Genomic DNA, 17,323 nt, shown 5'->3' on the forward strand with positions numbered 1-17,323 from the left:
AGGCGCGCTGGCCTCTAGGGGAGCGTGTCCCCGGGTGGGAGGCGGGGCATGGGCGGGCCTTGATGACGGGGCGATCAGGCTGTGCTGAGGGCAGCCCAGGAGAAGGCCGGGAAGATGGCGGCCTCCTGGAGGCTAGGCTGTGACCCCCGGCTGCTGCGTTGCCTTTTGGGCTTTGGCAGTCGCAGAAGCCCAGAGCTGGTTAAGGGGGCTGCTAGGTGGTCTGTCGACCGTGGAGCTAGTTGGAGATGGTTTCACAGTACGCAGTGGCTGCGGGGTGAGTGGCCGGGGCTTGCTCAGCTTCTCTGTACCTGAGCAGTGGGCTTGGGGCACGGGCTTTTTGATCGAAGGCCTGCATCTGGGTGTGGAGGCGCCCGGAGCTCACCGTTCCCTAATCTTTTTTGTGGGAGAGGGTCTGCTGGCGTGGTCTAGTGCATGCCGCAAAGGGCTTTTCTGGAAGCTAGGAGAACTTGACTCCATCCCTGGCCTCCTGGCTTCTTCGTGACCTTGCCTTGGAATTTGGGTTCTGAGGCCTGTCTCAGGCCCCTTCCCAGACATATTTCAGGTGTCTTTAGAGTTGGCTTATTGTCCAAGTTTGCTGACATTCAGACGTCATCGTTAGCTGCTTTTGTTCATTTTCCTGAGCCGTTTCAGTTAGGAGACCTTCGAGACCCCTGGGATTGCTCTACGCCAGGACTGATGAAGGACCTCATTTGTAAATGTCTAGACATCATCAGACATAGGTCCGGAAGAATGTTTTAAGCAAAACATCAGCTTGAAAGAGTGAAAATTTAGGAGGGGAATTTTACGAAGGTGTCGACTTAAAGACACAACGAAAGAGTTGTGAGTTTAAGTTTTATTCGAGGTCTTACTGGGTTTTATAGCCCAGGAGACAGCCACTCAGCCCTGAGGAACTACTCTGCAGAGGTGGGAGTTGGTGGGGGATGGGGGTAAGCCAGATTGTATATGAATTTTTTTGGCTAGGAAATGCATGCTGTCAAGCATATACCTTAGCAAAGATTACTGCCAATCATAACAGATATGTCATGTTAATGATTTTAATATTTATTATCTTAGTGTTTTTCTGTGGATGGGGAGATGTAAGAATCTAGGGTTATTTAAATTCTTCCTGAGATGTGCTTTGAACCATCCCAGAGCCTGTTTATCCAAAGCAGAAGTGCTTCATCTTGAATTCCTCTCATGTCTCACTGTTGCTGGGCAACTGCTGTGAGTTGTGAATTAACCCCTGTGGAACTGGGCAGTCGTTGAAATTCCTTAAATTTATTATAGAAAGTTGTCGTTAAACAAAACACAATTCTCCCAGTATTTAATAGTTTGCAATGTAGTGTGCCAGGCATTATTTTTCTTGACAAAAGGGGCGAGTGCATACTGAGCCTGATGTATAATTATTACCTGCCGATCATTCAGTCCCTCCCTACCATGAATTGTAATATAAAAAATTTGGCGTAGGCATTTGCCTACATATTCTGAGCTACTTGAGGCCCAGGAAAAAAAACAGTTACATGAAGTTAATGCCATGGTGAGTGCACTGAGACTTTAAGATTTAAGGGAACAATAAAACTCCTTCAGCTTAATGTTTCATAAAATCCCTCGTGTAGCAGTGGCTTTTTTAAACTGTGTTTTAGCATTCCCTGTCCTCTCTTCCCCCAGTTTGTTAAATAATGAACTTTCCTACAGCTGCCAGAGATTCTGTCTGGGGTGGAACTCAGCAATCTACATTTTACAAACAACCTTTGGTGAATTTTCGTGTACAAAACATCAACGTTTGGTGTTTGATGAGCTACACTTTGAGATTTGCTCTCTTAGAAAATCATGGAACATTAAAAGCTCACTGTTAGGAATAACTGAGAAAGAATATTCTTATTAAACAGATCCTTTTGAGAATCTTTGAACATTTTAAACTCTCTACTGAGAAAGGGGGCAAGTGTTGCATACTCAAAAATGTGCATGCCATTTCAGAGATTTTGCGTAGACCCAACTTGACAGTGCTTATCTGAGGCATCATGACATTTTACGTACCCTCCAACACACTGCAAACAGCTTGTCTATCTGCTTGAACTTCATCTGTAAAGAATCCTAGGAAAGCTGTGTTAGCTTCCTGGTGCCTCCCTCTTTGATGTATACAGGGCCCGCCTCAGTGATCTAAGATTCTTTCCCTATTTCAAGATCAGTTGTTTAGTGGTGGTCCTCAGGTGTTTACCTGGTGAGCCAGTGGTTAAAGGGCTTACCCGATGGCTCAGAGGTAAAGAATCCACCTGCAGTGCAGGAGCTGCAGAAGACAGATTCGATCCCTGGGTCGGGAAGATCCTCTGGAGGAGGTCATGGCAACCCATTCTAGTATTCTTGCCCGGAGAATCCCATGGATAGAGGAGCCTAGTGGGCTACAGTCCATAGGCTCACAAAGAGCTGGACACGACTGAAGCGACTTAGCATCTACACACACACGCTCATTAGTGGTTTAGACTACGCTTGGCACTGCACAGGGTGTGGGTTTGATCCCTGGTCAGGGAACTAAGATCCCACATTCTGTGCAGTGTGGCCAAAAAATAAATGAATTTTAAAAATGCCAAAGTCATTTAAATATTTTTGAAAAAAGGTCAGGTGTTTAGCAATTCTGATCTCTTTTTCAACCTTAATTCCCACTTGCCATGCAACAACATATTCACAGGTTCTGGGGTTGGGACATTTTGGGGGTGGTGGGGCACAGGCATTAGTCTGTCTACACGAAAGCTGATTATGTTATTGGATAGCTGTAGGTTATTTGGAAATCTTAGATTTTTTTCCTAACGCTGTCAAAATTTGTCTACTGACTTTTCACATACAGGTTTTTGTTTTGCCATGATAAATATACATGACAATCCTTGAACTATTTGCTTTACAGAGCATGGATTACGAGGTGTTTGTTGGTTTTTCTCGAGCTTGGTAGAAATATAGTTTCATAAAACTAAACAACTATTTGGTAGTCTATAGAATATGAATTTGACACAATTATTGAATTATTTCCTCTTTCACTGAACTGTCAAGGATTTAAAAATCAGTCGGTTGTGAAGTCACTTGGAGTTTTGGTTTCTTTAAAAGGTGTTCGTTGGTAGCATATTTATGAACTATAGCATATGCCGTGTGCTTGGCCCTTCTTAGAATTCCTTATTCACTTCTCACAACTACCTAGTAAAGTTCGCATTATCTGCATTTTTATTGGGCAGAAGATACTAAGGCTCAGAGGAACTCAGTGGTACTCCCAAAGCCACCCAGCTATACTGGTAATGACCTGAAAAGGAGCCATGAATTTTTTCACTCTGTGTTTAACAAATCCTTAACTGTTTCAGTCTCTGAACTGCAGTGTACTGAGAGGGCAGAGACTTATTCACCATACTATTACTGAGTGAAGAAATGAGCCCTAGTTGCAAGGTACCTGGTAGCTGCTAAGAAAGTAGTTGCCCTGCTGAAGGAACAGGTTCTGTGTATTCAGGCACATGGCCCATCTGGTCATGCTTCTGGAGATGGAATCCTGTGTTCTATGTAGGCTTTATCCTTAAAGTATGGGGAGGTAAACAACAGCGGCACGGTTTCAGGAGTGAGTGTAGGGAGCCCAGAGGGGCTAAGTTCAGGATGATAAGGGAGAACATAAGAAGGCTTCCTGGAGGTGGCAGCCCTTCCAGGCTGAAAGAGTTGCAGACATAAAGACCCAGAGGCTAACTGTGATATTTACAGAAGTGGCAAAGCATTTGTAAACCATTTTTCATCACACCCTAGGCATTTAACTTTGAAGAGTCTCCATTGATGCCCTTTCAGAGAAAATGGCTTAGTTTGGAATTAATTAATAATTAGTAAGATGTTAATATTGTTGGTTTTAAGTTGTCTCTGAGGAATGACGTGTTGAATATAAAATAACATGAGAGGAGGAAAATAAATGAGCTTTGGTCTTTGTCGTGCTTCGCCCAATATCTGACTATAGGCCTTGCGTATATAGATGTTAAATAAACATATCTGGGGAAGCTAAAAATCTCAGAAGTTATATTTAAAAAACCCAGCTCTACAGTATTGCACATTTGCAGCTAGTAAACCAGTCTGTGCCATTTTAGGAGAAAATTAAATTTATTGACAACATTTAAAAACTAGAAACTTCAGATAAACAGTCTAAATTTTTGTCTTCCTTTGAAAGTTTAAAGTTAGGACCTGTATGGTGACAGACAATTGAGACTGAGTAATGACTGTTCTCTTCAGGTAGGAAATTACATACTTTCTAGTTGACCGTTTTCTCTTCTCTGTTACCTCTCAGCCAGCAAGACTGAATGTCCTTTGAAATTTGTCATCACCTCTAGTTGTTGTTCTTTTCTTGCACTCTTATCTCTATGGAAAGCAGAAAACGAGAGATAGGTTAGGAAAATTGGGAGAGGGCAGTGTGTGTGTGTGTATAAAGGAGGAAATTTATCATAGATTTAATATGAAAATGAAGCATGACTGGCGCTGAAGAAACTTACAAGATACTGATGGTAGTAGTTAGTAGTTTTGTCGCTAAGTCGTGTCTGACTCTTGCGACCCCGTGGTCAGGCTCCTCTGTCCATGGGATTCTCCAGGCATGAATACTGGAATGGGTTGCCATTTCCTTCTCCAGGGGGTTTTCCCAACCCAGGAATCGAACCCAGGTCTCCTGCATTGCAGGCAGATTCTTTACCGACTGAGCTATAAGGGAAGCCCAAGGTACTGATAACCCACTTCTTTCTCCTGTTTCCTCTAAGCATCTGAGTTTTTGATGGTGGTTCTATAACGAGGAGAGGACTTCTTTGTTAAGAGTGAGTGGTGTTGCATATTGACCTATAACAGACTACCAGACATTTCTTAAGCAAAGATGGGTTTATTTGGGATCTGCAGAGAAGAGCAGTTTGGGGTCTGCAACCATGGGGAGCCACATTCTAATCCCCACAAGCTCAGGAAGGAGAACACTTAATACAGAGGGACAGAGGAGGTGGGAGGCTACAGTAAGCAAAGAATCCACGGCTTTTCACTGGCTGAGTCCTCGCCAGGAAAGAAGAGGAATCAGTCTTCTTCCTTTTGGGCTTTGCAGTTATCACAGCGTGTGAGACATCCCCCTTCTGGTCTCCCAGCTCTGTTTCATTGAAGTTTCTGTTTATTAATTTTTACAGTTATTTTTGCCAAAGTATAAATACTGTTTTGGGCCGGGCTCTAATTAGATCTTTCTACACTGATATTGATGAGACTGTTACTGTTCTTTGAGTTCTTTAAGCATGGAAACAGAAACATACAAACTTGCTGAACTATAGGATTTCTTAGAAGGGTACAACTCCAGAGTGCCTGGGCCATATTCGTTTCTTGTAGGGCTCCCATTGTCTGCTCTCTTTCTCTGATTTACGTTGGTTTTCTCCACACACTTGTCAATCTACTTACTCATGGTTTTTCTTTTTCTATCATGTCAACTTGCCTTGCCTTAATGCCGATGCAGGTCCTTACATTCGTTGCTCTTTCAGTTTAGTTCAAGCACACACCACCATTTTTGTGATCTAATTCCAGATTCCCTGGGCAGAGAAGCTGATGACCCAATGTAGGTCAGTTGTAGTATAGAACACAGGGTTGATGTCATCAAAGACTGCAGTTTGGACATTTGCTTTAAAAGGGAAGTGTGAGTTGGGAATCAGTGATGTCTGTTATTCTGACCACTTGATTAAAGTAGAGTAGTGAAGTCCTTCATTTTAATTGTTTTGGGGTTAAGTATTGACTAGAGAAAATGGATGATCAATTAAACACGGCAGAATAGGCTACTCAGTAATTGAGATCTGTGGTCATCTAAGGTGAATTCCGGGAGTTGGTGATGGACAGGGAGGCCTGGCGTGCTGCGATTCGTGGGGTTGCAAAGAGTCGGACACGACTGAGCGACTGAACTAACTAACTAAGGAAAATAGAAAGGGGATGAATGAGATCTTAGTAGAAGCAGCAGCAGGACAATCTGGTAAGATTTGGATTATCAGGAAGTACTTAGTATGCATTGCTTTAAAACTTTTCATTCACGATATTAAAGTGGGATATTCCAAGGAGCCATTACATACTGAACATTGACTATTTGCCGGGCTTCATTTCAGATTCTTTTTGAGCTTCCCTGGTGGTTTGGTGGTTAGCGCTCTGCACACGAGTGCAGGGAGCACAGGTTCAATCCCTGGTTGGAGAAGTAAGATCCTACAGGCCACACAGTGCGGCCTGAAGAAAGATTCTTTACCTCTGTCACTTCTAATCATAAGACCCATGCAAAGGTTAGTTGTGTTTTATGGGTGAAGAGATAGTCCATGAGGTTTAATGGTTTGTCCAAGGTTGGTAAGTGAATGAATGCTTTGGAACTATGCACGTAATAATATACAGAGGAAGAAAAGAGGTCCTTGCTTGTTGGATATCTTGGAGTAGACTGACTTTGACTAATCATGAAGTTGCGAATTGAATATTCGTGTCCTCCTCAAATTCATACATTGTAACCTAATGGGCAATGAGAGGGTATTAGGAGGTGGGGGCCTTTGGCAGGGACCTGGGTCAGAGCAAGAGGAGCCCTCACAAACGGGGTCTGGTGCCCTTATAAAAGAGACTCCAAAGAGCTGCCTTGCCCCTCCCACCATGTGAAGACACCACAGGAAGATGCTCTCTGTGAACCGGGAAGTGGGCCCTCATCAGCCACCATCCCGGATTGGCCAGCATCATGATCTTGGACTCTCCAGCCTCCAGAATCATGAGAAATAAATGTTGTTTATAAGCCACCAGCCTCAGGTATTTTCTCATAGCAGTCCAAATGGACTAGGGCAGTGGGCTCATCAACTCAGGGCACGTGTTCACAAGAAAGGGTTACAGCCGAACAGAATCGGGTCTCTGCCAGCCAGAAAAAAGTTGGAAAAGTGGGTTTGGGAATAAAACTTAGCATTTATTGAGACCTTACCATGTACCATTCCCCTTTCTCAGCCCTTTATGTGAATTCACTCAGAACTCATGACAGCTAATGCTGTGCTCTGGTGATAAAAATCTACTTCCAACCCAGGCTGCCTGACACCAAAGCCGGTTCTTTCCCTAACCACAGCCTTCTCCAGTGCCAAGTAATAACTTGACTGTAGACACCAGCAGAGCAGTGTCAACATGCTGAAGTTCTGTTCACTCTGTATGTTTTAGCGAACACCTGCTTTTTTCTTTTTTAAATGAGGCATTTGAGTAATATCTACATTGTGAGATGTTTTGTCAGGAACAGTTGTGACGTCTTAAGTTTTTTATTTTAAATAACTTAAGGCACTAACATTCTAGACTTATAAAGGATATTAGGACCATTCAAGAGTTAAAAAGTGTATGTCAGTGTCCTCTCTAAGTTTCTAAGATGATCCACTCTTGAATATATACCTTGTTGTTGTCTTGAGCATCAATTTGCCTTTATGACAAAATGTGTACATCCCCAAACTGTTAGTCATATGTTCATTCTTCCACTACACTCTGGAGTGGTGATTTCTTTTTGCCTTTGTTCCAAGATTGCAAAATTAACTGGGATTCATGTAGAATTTAAATTTTCTAGTTTAATCCCAGAAAGACCAGTGCTGCAAGCTGAAACCTCTTCTGAAGTGTTTGGATTATTTCACTCAGGAAATGGTTCTTCAGCCACACTGACATACCTTCAAATCACTGGGTGGGTACTAAGTGTATGAAGGAATCAACAGGTTCTGTAAACAAAGTGGACTGTATTGTGCCTCTTTATTTTTTGTACTTGGTAAGCAGTCCATTTACTGTAGCTGGTAGTCTACCAGATATTTTCCTGCAATCACGGTCTTTCCTGTATTAGCAAAACATTTCTAGGGAAGAATTAAGGTTGGTGAATTTATAATTCAGGAGCACTTCTTTATAATTCAGGGAATCTGTTGGCATTGAATTTTTTTTAAAGGGGCATAAATCTATTTGAAAACTGAAAAACTCTATCACTTCTTCAGAAAAAAGCAAAATTTTGTATGTGATTCCAGGGAACTTGTAGATCTCCCTATAATTTATTGATAATGCCACCTGGTCTCCAACCTGTTACCATGAACATTTTGGTTATTTCCTATAGAAAATAATTGTGCTACTTTGCCATATCTGCGAACAAGAAAGGTGGTAGGTAAGAATATTGGAGTGGGTTGCCATGCTCTCCTCCTGGGCATCTTCATGACCCAGGGATCGAACCCAGGTCCCCTGCATTGCAGTCTGATTGTTTACTGACTAAGCCCCCACGGAAACCCACAAGCCCCTCTCTGCTCATACTGTTTGTTCAAATGGAGTGACCTGCCTGTGGTTTGAAATTTTTCTTGTTACTTAATGCCACCCTCCTAAATCTTCTTAATACGGTCCTGTCAGGGAATGGATGACACTCCAAAAATGGGTAATTTGAGTGCAGTTTAGTAAGTGACCGTTTTTGTGAACTTAGGGTATAGAGATGGCACTGTACTAAGGGGCTTTTTGAGTAAGGTGCTGTGATCACCCTCAGCTTGAAGAGGCATGGACAAGGAGCACTTCCGGAACTGGGAAGCCGGGAGCCTTTGTGATCTCTGATGGAGCTGTGCCCTTCGGTTAAAGGATCCAGCCAGGTCAGGCGACCCCGCAAGGAGGGAGCTGAGGAAATAACCTGACCTCACTCTCCTCTCTCCTTTTCAGTCTCCTTATGCTGCCTATTGGTGGAACCCAGCTGGAGGCCAAAGCAAGGAAGCCTGTTAGTGTAGCCTATTTAGTAGTGTTGGGGAGGGTTGACGAGTAGATCTGTAAGGGCAGATGGGAGACACCTTGCAAGCCTACCTGACTGACACCCACTAGTTGTTACACTTTATGCCTCAGGTTTAACACTGATGCCATCAGGTACTGGCTCGTGTGTATGTGTGTGGCAGGTCTTATGCTAAGAGGGGAAGAGAGTGAGTGTAGTTTCTACACTTGGAAGAACCAAACAAGGTTTCCCTGGACTGTTTCCCTGAACCAATGCTTTGCCAAGAGCAAGCACAGGCTCTTCATAACTGACCTGATTTTTAATAGGATTTTTCTGTCTATATTTGAATAGCTGAGTAGGAATCAAGGCTATGTAGGCTTTTAGGGCACTTTTTATAGGAAGAAGAATGTTGTTTTTGGAGCAGAGGCATCTAATTTGGATTTCTGGGGGGGGGGTTGTTTTTTTTTTAAGCTGGTACTCCTAAATCAAGTCATCCTTGATTCCTGACTTTCCCATGCCACATCTGAACTACCAGAAACTCTCATTGGCTCTACTTTTTAAATGTAATCTGACCACTCCTCACCACTTGTTCCACCAACTAGCCTGGCCAGGCTTCTCCCACCTCTGTTTCAGTTTATTGCAGGAGTGTCCCAGTAGATGTCCCCACCACACCCTTGGCCCAGTACAGACTGTTCTCCCTGCAGCTTTCAGAGTGTCACTTTTAAATTATAAAAGTTCATGATCATGTTACTCTTCTGCTGAAAACCCTCCGAGAGCTTCTCATAAATCTCAGAAGAAAATCTGAAGCCCTGACTGTGGTTTACAAGGCCCAGTATGATACAAACCCTCCACCTCTATGACTTCAGCTCGGACTGTGCCTCTGCTCACCCTGAGTCCACTCTAGCACACCGGCTCCCTTGGGGAATTCTGAACGTACCAAGTGTGCTCTCGGCTCATTCTTGTGCTTGCGCTTTCCTCTGTTCAGAAGGCCCTTCCGACAGAGATGTGCATGGCTTCTTCCATTCAGTTCTGCTCACTTTGTCAGAGGAAGGCTTCTCTGATGAACCAGGAAAATAGTCCTCCCCTGCAGCTGGGGCCCCTTACCTTCCTTACATTTCTTAAAAGGATCTGGTCCTTTACATGCCTTTTCAGTCTCAGAACAAGTATTCTAAGTCAGTAAAAGAGAACAGGTAATACGTTCATGGATATATTCACTTTGTATTTAAAATCCCATTATTTTAGCTTTATAGTTGTGACCGTCTCAAAGCGTGTGGTTTTTCTTTTCTTTTTTGTCAGTTATATCCTTGTGGACATAGCTATGCCTATGGCACTGCAAACAAGTTCAGTATTTTATTGTGTTTATTTCTTTTACTCAAAATATTTTCATGCCTTTTCATTGCTGTTGATAGAATGTCAAACCCATTACCCATGTAGTAAAGTGTACTGGGAGGTACTGGGGCTATGTACTGTTAGGTAGTAGTCCCAGCATACTTTTTTGAACTTCCTCGACCCACTTTTCATTTTCATTATGTCCTACTCTTTAGCCAAACTAAGCTATGTTTCCTTCCTCTTTGTTTGCATATGATGTTTCCCTATCCTGGAATATTTCTGTTGGCCCCTCACCATGTTTTATTTGCCTGGCAGATTTTTTTTTAATTAAATGTTATTTTTTCATTGTAAAAAAATATATATATATATATAATTTACTATTTTAACTATTTTTAAATGTATAGTTCCAGGACACTGAGAGCTTTCACACTGTTGTATGGCCATTACGGTGGTCTCCAAAACTTTTTCATCATCCCAAACTGAAACATTGTACCCACTGAACAGTAACTCCCCGTTTCCTCTCCACCCAGCCCTTGGTAACCACTGTTCTACCTCCTCTCTGAATTTGCCTGTTCTAGGTAGGTACCTCATTAAAAATGGAGTCATAAAATATTTGTCTTTTTGTGTCTGGCTTATTTCACTTAGTATAATGTCTTCAAGCTTCATCCATGTTATTGCAGGTATCTGAATTTCATCCGTTTTGGAGGCCGAATCACATTTTATTGGCTGTATATACCACGTTTTGTTTATCCATTCATGTATCAATGGACACTTGGGAGGTTTGCAGTTTTTGGCCACTGAATAGTGCTGCTATGAACATGGTTGTGCAAACACCTGCTCTTATTCCTGCTTTCATTTCTTTTGGGTATATAGCCAGAAGTGAGATTGCCTCATCAAATAAATGATCATTCAACATTTAATGTTTTGAGGAACCATTGGGTGGCTTCTACACAGAAGCTGCATTGTTTTACTTGTTTTACTTTCCCTCCGGTAGTGCACAAGGGCTCTTAATTTCTCCACAAACAGTTGTTTTCTGCGTTTTTGATAATAGCCATTCTAATGAGGATGAAGCGGTACTAGCACACAAATCAAGATTTCCTTTCCTGATCAGCTAGAATCTCGTCTCTCAGCCCTTTGGCATTCTGACAGCATGGTCATCTACTACCGTCTAGCACTTGTATGTTTGTCTTGACGTCCCATTTAAACTATAATCGTTTGAGGTCGGGATTCTGGTCTTCTGTGGGTTGAGGGCTGGGACAGCAGGAGCTCTGTAAGCGTTTCTTGAGTGCCTCGTTTGCCCTTTGGGTTTAGTAGGCAGTATTAAGACAGCACGGCAGGAGGTACAACATCTGCCAATGGCATTAATGAGAATTAGGTTTTCACACGTGCAGTACAGTTAAAGAGTTCAAGAGTCGGTGCACTTTAGCATGAAGACAAGGCTGGATAAGGTAAAGAGTAGAAAGGGAACCTTCAAGTTTAGGTTGGGAAGGTGAAAGGAACCTGTGGATCTGTCTCCGTACCTGAATGAGTTGTGAAGTGAGATACTGTCGTTTGTGTGTGTGGGCGGGGGTCGCTTCAGTCAGGTCCAACTCTGTGCGACCCTGTGGACTGTAGACCACCAGGCTCCTCTGTCCATGGGACTCTCCAGGCAGGAATACTGGAGTGGGATGCCATGCCCTCCTCCAGGGGATCTTCCCAACCCAGAGGTCAACCCCGTGGCTCTTGTGTCTCTGCACTGGCAGGCAGATTCTTTACCACTAATCACCTATGAAGCCCAGGACATCATCATATATCTAGCCAACTGCATGCCTTCAGAGTTCATCCTCTTAACCATCTCTGTGCTGCCTATTAACTGGTAACATTTTTTGAGACTTAACTTTCTGCCAGGCCCCACTGTAATGACTTGACGTGTGTAACCTCATTTAAACCTATTTTATTAAATAATAGCTTATTTTAATACAGTGGCGCATGTGTATAGTTTAAATAGGCAAATGGTACTAAAAGGCTTATGGCAACACAGTGGATCTCTGCCCCTTCTTTTCCTGCTCCTCCATCATCTTCCTCAGAAGCAACAAGCTTTGTTTCCTAACTGTCCTGTGGCATCTGCTCATCTCCCTATGTTATTTATTGTCTATGGATGACTTCTAATCAGTCATCCCCCTGTTTCCTCTCTCCCATTCTCCCAATGTAGTTATTTTTCAATTCTTAATTAAATCTATATTTAGTGTTGACACCAACCAAGTATGCTTAACTGAGAATTGTCATGTATCATCCCATATTGTGACTGTTACCTTTCTTACTTGGCTAGCGTGTGAGATGAGCGCAATCATGCTGTAGTTTGAGCATTCGTTGGCATTGCCTTTCTTTGGGATTGGAATGAAAACTGACCTTTTCCAGCCGTGTGGTCACTCCTGAGTTTTCCAGATTTGCTTCTATATTGAATACAGCCCTTTCACAGCATCATCTTTTAGCGTTTGAAATAGTTCAACTGGAATTCCATCACCTCCACTAGCTTGTTTGTAGTGATGCTTCCTAAGGCCCACTTGACTTCGCATTCCAGGATGTCTGGCTCTAGGTGAGTGATCACATCATCGTGGTTATCTGGGTCGTGAAGATCTTTTTTGTATAGTTCTTCTGTACCTCTTCTTAATATCTTCTGCTTTTGTTAGGTCCATACCATTTCTATCCTTCATTGTACCCCTCTTTACATGAAATGTTCCCTTGGTATCTCTAATTTTCTTGAAGAGATCTCTAGTCTTTCCTATTCTATTATTTTCCTCTATTTCTTTGCATTGATCACTGGAGAAGGCTTTCTTATCTCCTTACTATTCTTTGGAACTCTCCTTTCAAATGGGTGTATCTTTCCTTTTCTCTTTTGCCTTTAGCTTCTCTTTTTTTCTTAGCTATTTGTAAGGTCTCATCAGGCAATCATTTAGCCTTTTTGCATTTCTTTTTCTTGGGAATGGTTTTGCTCACTGCCTCATGTACAATGTCACAAAACTCCTCCTTCCATAGTTCTTTAAGCACTCTGTCTATCAGATCTAATCCCTTGAATCTATTTGTCATTTCCACTGTATAATCATAGGGATTTGATTTAGGTCATACCTGAATGGTCTAGTGGTTTTCCCTACTTTCTTCAGTATGAGCCTGAATTTGGCAATAAGGAGTTCATGATCTGAGCCACAGTTAGCTCCCGGTCTTTTTTTTTTGCTGACTATAGTGCTTCTCCATCTTTGGCTACAAAGAATATAATCAATCTGATTTCAGTATTGACCATCTGGTGACATCCATGTGTGGAGTCTTCTCTTGTGTTTTTGGAAGAACGTGTTTGCTATGACCAGTGCATTCTTTTGGCAAAACTCTGTTAGCCTTGAGCTGCTTCATTTTGTACTCCAAGGCCGACTTTGCCTGTTACTCCAGGTATCAAAATCTTGACTTCCTACTTTTGCATTCAAGTCCCCTATAATGAAAAGGACATCTTTTGGGGGGTGTTTGTTCTAGAAGGTCTTGTAGGTCTTCATAGAACCGTTCAACTTCAGCTTCTTGCATTCCTGGTCGGAGTTATTGCAATGCTATTCAATAGCTATTGAGCTATTTCCACAGGGCTATTCAATAGCTATTGAGCTGTTTCAACGCTAGCAAAGTAATGCTCAAAATTTTCCAAGCCAGGCTTCTAAAGTACATGAACTGTGAAATTCTAGATGTTCAAGCTGGATTTAGAAATGGCAGAGGAACAAGAGATCAAATTGCCAACATCCATTGGGTTATCAAAAAAGCAAGAGTTCCAGAAAACCATCTACTTCTGCTTTATTGACTATGCCAAAGCCTTTGGCTGAGTGGATCACAACAAACTGGAAAATTCTTAAAGAGATGGGAATACTAGACCACCTGACCTGCCTCCTGAAAAATCTGTATGCAGGTCCAGAAGCAACAGCTAGAACTGGACATGGAACAACAGACTGGTTCCAAATTGGGAAAGGAGTACATAAAGGCTGTATATTGTCACCTTGCTTATTTAACTTATATGCAGAGTATATCATGCAAAATGCTGGGCTGGATAAAGCACAAGCTGGAATCAAGATTGCTGGGAGAAATATCAATAACCTCAGATATGTAGATGACACCACCCTTATGGCAGAAAGTGAAGAGGAAATAACCTCTTGATGAATGTGAAGGAGGAGAGTGAAAAAGTTGGCTTAAAACTCAATATTCAGAAAACTAAGATCATGGCATCCAGTCCCATCACTTCATGGAAAATAGATGGGGAAACAGTGGAAACAGTGAGAGACTTTACTTTCTTGTGCTCCAAAATCACTGCAGATGGTGACTACAGCCCTGAAATTAAAAGATGCTTGGTCCTTGGAAGAAAAGCTATGACCAACCTAGACAGCATATTAAAAAGCAGAGACATTGCTTTGCCAACAAAGGTCTGTCTAATCAAAGCTGTGCTTTTTCCAGTAGTCATGTGTGGATGTAAGAGTTGGAGTATAAAGAAAGCTGAGCTCCAAAGAATTGATGCTTTTGAACTGTGGTGTTGGAGAAGACTCTTGAGAGTCTCTTGAACTGCAAGGAGATCCAACCAGTCAATCCTAAAGGAAGTCAGTCCTGAATATTCATTGGAAGGATTGATGCTGAAGCTGAAATTCCAATACTTTGGCCACCTGTTGTGAAGAATTGACTCATTTGAAAAGACCTTGATGCTGGGAAAGATTGAAGGTAGGAAGAGAAGGGGACGACAGACTGAGATGGTTAAATGGCATCACCAACTCGATGGACATGAGTTTGCGTGAGCTCTGGGAGTTGGTGATGGACAGGGAGGCCTGGCATGCTGCATTCCATGGGGTCATAAAGAGTTGGACACTATTGAGCTATTTGGACTGCAAGGAGATCCAACCAGTCCATTCTGAAGGAATGCTAAAGCTGAAACTCTAGTACTTTGGCCACCTCATGCAAAGAGTTGACTCATTGGAAAAGACTGATGCTGGGAGGGATTGGGAGCAGGAGGAGAAGGGGACGACAGAGGATGAGATGGCTGGATGGTGTTACTGACGCGATGGACATGAGTCTGAGTGAACTCCGGGAGATGATGATGGACAGGGAGGCCTGGCGTGCTGCGATTCATGGGGTCGCAAAGAGTCGGACACGACTGACTGAACTGAACTGAACTGAACTGAGCTACTGAACTGATCTTTTCTGCTTTTTTAAAAAATCTTTCCCTTTAAACTTTTTTTCTTTAGTTTTTCTGTTTGACTTGCCTATTTGTCCCACACCATCTAATACCTACTTAACACAGTTTCTGGCATTGTCAGTCACATCAGCTGATTTCTCAGTTAATGTACTTTCGTAGTTTCTGTATTTCTCTAGGCGTGTAGGTTCAACCAGTCTCCCAAAGGTCTTGTCTTTTACTTCTACAGAGGAAACAACCTCCAGGCTTCTGTTGAAGGATGGTGGTGTTACTCAGCACTTAAATAGCATTCACCCAAGTCTTCAAAGGGCTAGTGTTTCCAAAGGTCTCAGTCCAGCCAGTTCTTGGACCTTTGGGATATTCTCATATAAACCAGGTTGATTATCTCAGTTTTTTCCACTTTGGTTTAGCATTCAGCTTTCTTAGACTTTCTTAGTCAATCATTTGTCTTACTGTCTACATTATTCACTTCTTTGCTTCCAGCAGTGTTGCTCTATTGTTCTTTCTTTTCTCCCTGTTCTTGTGAGTTTGTGTCTAAAAGTAACAAGAAACAAAGAAACAAAAAGCATATATAATAAAACCATCAACTAGAGACAGGTACTGTCATTTTGGAGTGAATCCTTTCAGTCTTTGTGTACATACAAGCTAAACAGGTAGAAATTGGATTATGTCGTGTGTGTGTGCGCGCGCGCATGCAGTCACTAAGTTGTGTCTGACTCTTTGCAACCCCATGGCCTGCCGCGCTGCTTCCCTGTCCTTTACTTAGGCCGTGTGTACTGTTTGAGGGACGTCTTTCATGTTTGCTACTTTTAACACTATATTCAGACAAACTATTATGTTTTCTGTTGTTGCTCATTGACATTTTCAGTCTATTCTTATATCAAAATAAGTATTTGAACAAAGATCCATGTGACATCTTTACCTTTCTTTATTCGAAACTGCTGTGTTAATATTACTTTGTGCCCTGGTACTGATTTTGAAATTCCTTGTACTTCATATGGCCTTTTTTCATCCAGCCTGCAGGTGGCAGAATTGCTTTATCTAAGCAGAAATTTGAAAGGTTAATTTTATTTAATGAGTTCTTGCATTAGAAAGAGAAGTGATTAAATGAAAAGCTTTCTCTCTATTAGGAAATAAGCAAATTAAAGAACAGAGAGCTGTGCTAATAAAGTACTGGGTAATTTATTTCTTCGATTTGTCTGTCTTCGTGATTTCTGTGTTTGGATTATAGTCACATTATGGAACAGAGCATGACCCTATGTAAATTGTGGAATTTCCTTAATTGTTAGAGTAATGGAGCTTAGATCTGCTTCATATTAGCCACCAAGCTATTTGTTCTGCCTTTGTATTTTAAGAGTTTGCTCATATTAATCTTTTTTTTTTTAATCTAGAGACCTTTTAGAATTGATGCATAGATCTTCACTTTAAAACTTTTTAAATAGGTTTTGCTGATCTGTGAGTGTTTTAAAATTAGAGACATGCCTTAGAGAATAAGAAATTATATTAGTGCACTATATTTGAAGTTGAAAACTGAATTATGCTTTAGAAAGATCAGAAGATCAGATTTGAAGAAATAAGGAATTGATTAGAAAAACTTCTATAGATTGAGTGATCGATTGCTCGTATGCTCAAATGCCTGATGAAGGTAAAGCAGCAATATACTAAGAAAAAACGTGTTCTTAAAATATATACTAAAAAATGACAGTGCCATTCTGTTGAGGCAGAAAATGAGACTAAAACAGTTGTGATGGATTGATGAGACTCTAAACTCAGTATATTTAAATGTAAACTGGAAATGTACATTACTCTAGTTACCTTAAAATATTTTAAATATTGTCTTTAAGTGCTACAGCAGGGCAGACTTATCAGCCAATATATATACTTCTTAGCTTGATAAAAAGAAACAACACTAAAATGACTACAAGAGAGTTAGTCTTAACAAAATATGGGGTATTTTTTGAGTACTAATTGAAATAACCTGTATGACCAGGGGAATAAAAAACCACATTTCCTTTATTATTACTATAGTTGTGCCCAGTTATAAATAGGAACTCTATGTAAGTTGTTGCCCATTTCAAGGCCTCCTCAGTTTG

The 17,323-nt window shown here is 41.7% G+C and overlaps 1 protein-coding gene across 1 annotated transcript in view; it reads left to right on the forward strand.

The window, feature by feature from the left end:
* Nucleotides 1–58: 58 nt before the first annotated feature.
* The window catches only part of PDHX (pyruvate dehydrogenase complex component X), a 73,384-nt gene continuing 56,119 nt past the window's right edge, over nt 59–17,323 (forward strand). Inside the window, exon 1 of the mRNA XM_040259000.1 lies at nt 59–274. Within this exon, the coding sequence (XP_040114934.1) occupies nt 115–274 (160 nt within the window). The 5' untranslated portion in view covers nt 59–114. The remainder of the gene's footprint in view (nt 275–17,323) is intronic.

Source organism: Oryx dammah, unplaced genomic scaffold (assembly GCF_014754425.2).
Source record: "Oryx dammah isolate SB20612 unplaced genomic scaffold, SCBI_Odam_1.1 HiC_scaffold_17, whole genome shotgun sequence".
Classification (NCBI taxonomy): domain Eukaryota; kingdom Metazoa; phylum Chordata; class Mammalia; order Artiodactyla; family Bovidae; genus Oryx; species Oryx dammah.